Source organism: Phaseolus vulgaris, chromosome 4, assembly GCF_051622355.1.
Source record: "Phaseolus vulgaris cultivar YP4 chromosome 4, ASM5162235v1, whole genome shotgun sequence".
Classification (NCBI taxonomy): domain Eukaryota; kingdom Viridiplantae; phylum Streptophyta; class Magnoliopsida; order Fabales; family Fabaceae; genus Phaseolus; species Phaseolus vulgaris.
This window is the reverse complement of record NC_143501.1, coordinates 42,695,789-42,701,792: the sequence shown is the minus strand read 5'-3', so window position 1 is coordinate 42,701,792 and position 6,004 is coordinate 42,695,789. Positions and strand designations below refer to the sequence as shown.

The 6,004-nt window shown below is 32.6% G+C and overlaps 1 protein-coding gene across 4 annotated transcripts; it reads left to right on the top strand.

Annotated features, from left to right (window-relative positions):
• The first annotated feature begins 203 nt into the window (after nt 1–203).
• On the top strand, nt 204–5,716 carry LOC137837646 (single-stranded DNA endonuclease family protein). 4 transcript variants are annotated; one of them, XM_068646719.2, is made up of 14 exons: nt 204–402; nt 485–642; nt 1,115–1,176; nt 1,278–1,405; nt 1,900–1,951; nt 2,087–2,159; nt 2,254–2,327; nt 2,898–2,957; nt 3,088–3,181; nt 3,424–3,523; nt 3,887–3,969; nt 4,216–4,316; nt 4,731–4,864; nt 5,075–5,716. In XM_068646719.2, exons 1-14 carry the CDS (start codon nt 335–337, stop codon nt 5,613–5,615), a joined length of 1,728 nt encoding a protein of 575 aa, XP_068502820.2. In that variant the 5' UTR covers nt 204–334; the 3' UTR covers nt 5,616–5,716. The 4 variants fall into 4 exon arrangements, with proteins under 4 accessions (XP_068502820.2, XP_068502823.2, XP_090157533.1 ...); XM_068646722.2 differs by lacking the exon at nt 204–402 and having other exon boundaries at nt 557–691; XM_090301407.1 differs by lacking the exons at nt 204–402; nt 485–642; nt 1,115–1,176 and having other exon boundaries at nt 1,282–1,405; nt 2,101–2,159.
• The last annotated feature ends 288 nt before the right edge of the window (nt 5,717–6,004 follow it).

The following is a 6,004-nucleotide window of genomic DNA, read 5'->3' as shown; positions in this document are numbered from 1 at the left end:
TTTTTCTACTATAATGAAACATATTTTATACTCATAATTTTTTTATCAATTTATATAATTTATAATTATATAATATATAAATCTATATATTCATATCTTATATTTTAAAAATCATACATATTTTCATATATATTTTCGTGTTGTATTAGTGTTGCTGTGAGTCTCTTACCTACATAAATGATAGACAACATGCATCTGAAACCGTTGGATAAACTCGAGTTCGCGTTTCGAATTTTAAAATCTTAAATGTATAAAACCCTTCCTCTGTTTCCCTCTCACTGAAAAAGTTTCTTTCTTTCTCTCTCACCAACGTTCAATCTCTTTCTCCATTCCAATGGGCGTGAAGAACTTGTGGGACCTGCTGGAATCTTGCAAGAAAAGGGTTCCCCTTCACCATCTACAGTGTGTTCAATTTCCTCAAAATTCCGTTCTTTCCCTCTGAACAGTGTTCGAAGTTGACGCGGGTCTTTGTTGTGTTGGTCAGGAATAAGAGGGTGTGCGTGGACCTGTCGTGCTGGGTGGTGCAGCTTCACAGCGTGAGCAAGTCCCAAGCTTGCGTAAAGGATAACGTGTACCTCAGAGGGCTCTTTCACCGAATCAGGGCACTAATTGCGCTCAATTGCAGCATCGTCTTCGTCGCAGGTTTAACAATTTCTGTATTTTCAGAGTGGAGGGATTTCGTTTTTAAAGGGTAAAACACCATATAGGTACTGAAAATGTATGACATTATCACATCCTAAAAGTAAGATTTTAAAAAAAAGTCCAAAAATAATTTTTTAACCACTTAAGTTCAAAATTCAATAAAATTCTTTGATTTAAGTAAGAATTTTAACATGTTTAAGCTCAAATGACCGAACAAGTAATTAAGCTTAGAAACTTATTTGACATCTTGGAGTTTATTTTGAATTTTCTTAGTTTCAACTATCAATGTGATGAAGATTTACACATTCAGGAACCAAATAGCGTTTTATCCTCTTTTTTTAAAAAATAGGTTTTTTTTTCTTGTTGATTTAACTACAGTTCTTTCATTCTGCTTATTTGCCTTTTGAATGTGTTTGCATTTACATTATTCCTGCACATTCCATCCCAATGACTAAGCTTTGATGTCCTGTAGATGGATCAATTCCTGCCATAAAATTATCAACCTATAGGCGTCGCTTAAATGTTGGAAAGGAGGTTGGTGATGGTTCTCTCAACTTTCTTTTCTGTACTTTGACGTATTGTTTATACTTTTCTAACTATCTTTGTACTAAATTTAGTTAATAATAATGATGCAGGTAGCAAAAAGCGAAACAAACTTACAGAAAGTGACTTCATTACGGAGAAACATGGGGTCTGAGTTTTCTTGCATGATTAAAGAGGCTAAAATTTTGGGAATGGCTCTTGGAATTTCTTGTTTGAATGGGTAATATATAATAGAATTGATGTTAGGTTCAGCTTTTGTTTTAAAGGACGCTCTCATATGGTGTCTGGTAATTGTTAGTATTAAATATATTTTACTTAAATTGAATAAAAAATGAAAATTAATTTATAATAGTAATAATAGTTCAAGAAGAAAGTCTTTTACTTTTACAGCGTAGATTGCTCAATGTCAATTGACCTAATAAGTTTTCCTTTTATATAGTGCTGGTATAAATGAGAGCACTGATTCATTATAAGAGATACAAGGCTCTCAACATTTTATGGTATGCAACGTGCTTGAATAAAAATTTGAAACTGTGCTTGATGTCTAATTGCAGTGGTACTAAAGAGTCTATACTCATGTTTATTAATGGATGTTTGAATGTTTCTGCTCTCTTTCTTTCATTTATTAGTTGATTGAAAAAGTTGCACTGCTGGATAATAAAGAAATTGCTGCTCAATTTGAACTAATACTATCTTGCTCTTTTCTAAATTCAGTATTGAAGAAGCTGAAGCTCAGTGTGCTTTGTTGAATTTTGAATCATTATGTGTAAGCACTGTGTATTATCTATCTTCTATTCCTTTTCTGTCCACATTGTAATTTCTGATTTAATTGGATGCTTATGCTATTGTTGTCAGCTAATCTATCATGATTGTTGTCTGTCATTCATAATAATTATGGTAGGATGGATGTTTCAGTCTAGATTCAGACATTTTCCTTTTTGGTGCAAGGACAGTGTATAGGGATATCTGCCTTGGTGAGTAGGTCACCTTGTTTTATTACTGGAGGATTTTTTTTATATTAATTATGTTTTCATATAACTAATGAGTAGTTGTTTGTTGATGATTTAGGAGATGGTGGATATGTCGTTTGTTATGAGATGACAGATATTGAAAGAAAACTTGGGCTTGGAAGGGACTCATTGGTAACTAACCACTGACTTTTCATCATACTCATGAACCCCAATGTTTACTTGCTTTATTTTTCTTATTTTATTTTTTAATAGAGGATCTTTCATTGTTCAGTGCTGTTCAATACAATTCAGTTAGATTTATGCATGTGAAGGGGCCCACATGAGAGAGTTAGGTCCATGAATTATACGTTAAAATATATTTTATGGTTAGCTCCATCAAGGGAACACTAATTGGAAATCCTGTTAAAACAGATGTTACCCTTTGAAGCATAATTGACTTTCAATTGTTTGAATTGGAAATGGTTTTCCATGCCTCGTGTTGAAGATAGAATTTTTACATGCTTTTCTGTGATTATTTTTGTTGTGTTTTCTCCCACCCCTCTCCTCCCTACATGTTTTGATGATCTAATAATAAAAATAGTTATATTTGTGTCTTATTCAATAAGTAAGAATGCCAATCCTTTCTCTCTCTCTCTCTCTCTCTCTCTCTCTCTCTATCTATCTATCTATCTATATATATGTTTATTCAAGGATACTGTGTTATTTTATGGTGCAAATCAGTAACTGAGTTGTGATCTTCAGATTGCTCTTTCCTTGCTTCTTGGCAGTGACTATTATCAAGGGGTTCATGGTCTGGGTCCAGTAAGTCTTGAAATCTGCCTCTAATGGTCTTTCCTTTTCGTACTTTCACTTGTTGTATAACAGAGCTAGAGGTTACATATGTTTACATCTGGTATGCCTATGCCTTTGCTTATTTTTTCCATGGCTGTAGGAGTCGGCTTGTGAGATAGTCAAATCAATTGGGGACCAATTTGTTCTTAAAAAATTTGCTTCTGAAGGACTTGGATGGGTGAAAAAAAGAAGAGGTATACCTTCTAATATGTCGCATTCTAATTTGATAATCTTCATGTTATACAACTGTTACTTTTGTCAGTTTTTTTGCAATATATTTAGTTGTAATAATTTTGCATGTAACTCAAAATTTACAATGTATTGTCCGGTCTGCATCAACTTGTATACAAAGCATGGCATGACTTACAATTAATTGTCAAATGGAGGATTTGCCATTGAACTTTGTATCTTGCTTTTCTATCTTTTGTACATACAGGCGGCAAGAATGATTTAGGGCGGGATGATAACATTTTAGAAGTAATTAATGCTTATATGAAGCCAAAATGTCACTCTGCAGATTCAGATATTGTGCACAAGTAGGTCTATCTTTTTTAGTTGATTGTTTCCTACTCCTAAAGATTGATTCTCTGTACAGATTGAAATATAGTCAATACACTCACCATGCTGAAAATGTGAAAACGGAGTCAATTGACCTTGGATTTTTAATGCATCTCATACTTCTTCTGTTATGGTTCTTAACATTAATTATTCAACAGGTATAAACATCAATTTCTGAAAACTGAAATGAAGTTCATTTGAAACAGTTACAGATATCAAGCGATTAAGCTTCTGTGATTCTTACATGGAATTTTTTTATGTAATCTGAAAAGTTAGATCTGGAATATAAATTGTACAACATTGTTGTTGTTTACTTAAATTTTTTTTATTCATCTCTATAGGGCTCTTGCTCAATATACGTTTCAACGTACTAGACTCCAGCAACTATGTGCTGAATTCTTTCTGTGGCCTTCGGATAAAACAGGTTCTCATCTACTTTGACGCACTTGTTCTTATAGATCAACAATACATACCTCCAATTGAATAATTAATAATTGGTAAAACATCTTAAACATATAAGTTATTTTGTGGTTTGGGTTTACATTTAACTTTTCGTTGTTCATGTAATGAACAGGGTTTACATTTAATCCTTATATGAGATTATAAAACTTGAGCTGTGCTTTGTCTGGACTATTTTGTGATGCTAATTGACGTTTATTTCATTAAATAGATGGGTATATTCTTCCAAGTATAGCTGAAAGAGATTTACGACGATTTGCCAATTTGCGTTTAACTTCATCTCAAGTTGGACTGAACCTTCCTTTAGATGAGGTACTGCTAACCCTTTGTTCTACCAAATTAATGTTTCATTACAGTCCAAGCTAATGTGAAAAGTTCTAAAATTTTAAACATTATTTTAAACTAAAAGAGTGACTGCTCATCCTTAGAATTACTTGCCATTTGGATAACTGATGTTCCATTTCACTTGTTCATTATTTAAGATCAAAACAGTCCATTTGATCAAGTAATGTAAGTATGCAAAGATTTTCTATTTTGTTATTGTAGCAGTAATCATTGATTTACTGCATTCAGTGTGTCATCAATTAACAGGGAAATGTGCTAATCATCGTGTTTCTGAAGTACCATTAGAGTTAATAGTAAAAATAAATTGTGTCACCAGGCTCCTTTTTCCTGAACCAGGATATGTATATCTATGAATCTAATGTATATTATATCCCACCACAGATCCCTGTAAAGTGTCCTGTCTCAGAAATCATCAAGAGCCGAAAAGTTCAAGGGAGAGAATGCTATGAGGTTTCTTGGGAAGGAATGGTGGATGGACTTGAAACTTCAATAGTACCTGCAGATCTTATAGAAAGGTAATGCAAACGACATGACTGATGAACTATCTTTATTCCCTAAAACACAGTGAGGATGTTTTATCTTATTCTTATCAAATTTATTTCTTGCTTGTTTTTTGCTTGCAACTTGAGCTATTAGTGTCTTTTTGAACTATTCAAATTCAACTAGGATGGTGTGCATTCTTTTAGGGCGTCTTTCATCATTGTTTCATTATTAACCATCTACAGTGCCTGCCCTGAGAAGATTTTGGAGTTTGAGGAAAGAAAGGCTCAAAAGAAGAAACAAAATATTCAGAAAAGAAGACCAAAGAAAAAGGAAACTAATTCATCTCTTGCCGAGCTTGATCTAAAACTTCAGAACTTGTTGCTTGATAATAATTTGAGAGACCAAGCCAACTTCAATGCCTCTGATTCTTCAGAAAGGATATCAAGGATTACAACTCCTGTGGCTGAAGCTGATCTTAATACCCAAGATTTGTTGCATCTATCACATGACATAGAACACACTGGGTTGATTCATGATACTAGCAACACATATAGTAGCAGCAATAAGGTGGTTTCCACTATTGGTAAAAATGAGATCATAGATCTTCTGAGCCCTTCCCCACCTAAGAAATTCAATTTTTCCTCAAAATGTGAGCAATCAAGTGACCAAAACATCGAAGTGATTAATTTGAGTGATTCAGAAAATGACGTGTCTGTTGAACACAAGCAGAAAGCCAAGGAACTGAGATTGTTCTTAGCTAGTATTAGGAATGAAATTCATTGAATTGCAACATAAATGTAACATAAAAGTAGGTTTTGTTAGTGTTATTGACAAGAGACATGACCAATAATGGTTTTATCTAATGAGATTGAGTTAGATTGTAAGTAGGCATGAAAAAATAGGTATAGTCTAAGTTAATCCGTTTGGTCACAAATAGAACCGAATGTAGGTGCAATTGTTATTTTTATATTATGTATCAAATATTAAAATTGTTTTATTAAAAATAAAATAAAATAACTACAATTTAAAATATTTTAATTTCTGTATTGTGTTTGAAGGATTTACATATATAATAAAGTTATAATTTAAATGTTAGAAGTTGTAATTATTGATTGTAATTGAATAATTTAATACGTAAAAGAAACAATATTTTTTAAAATATTTAATTAGTC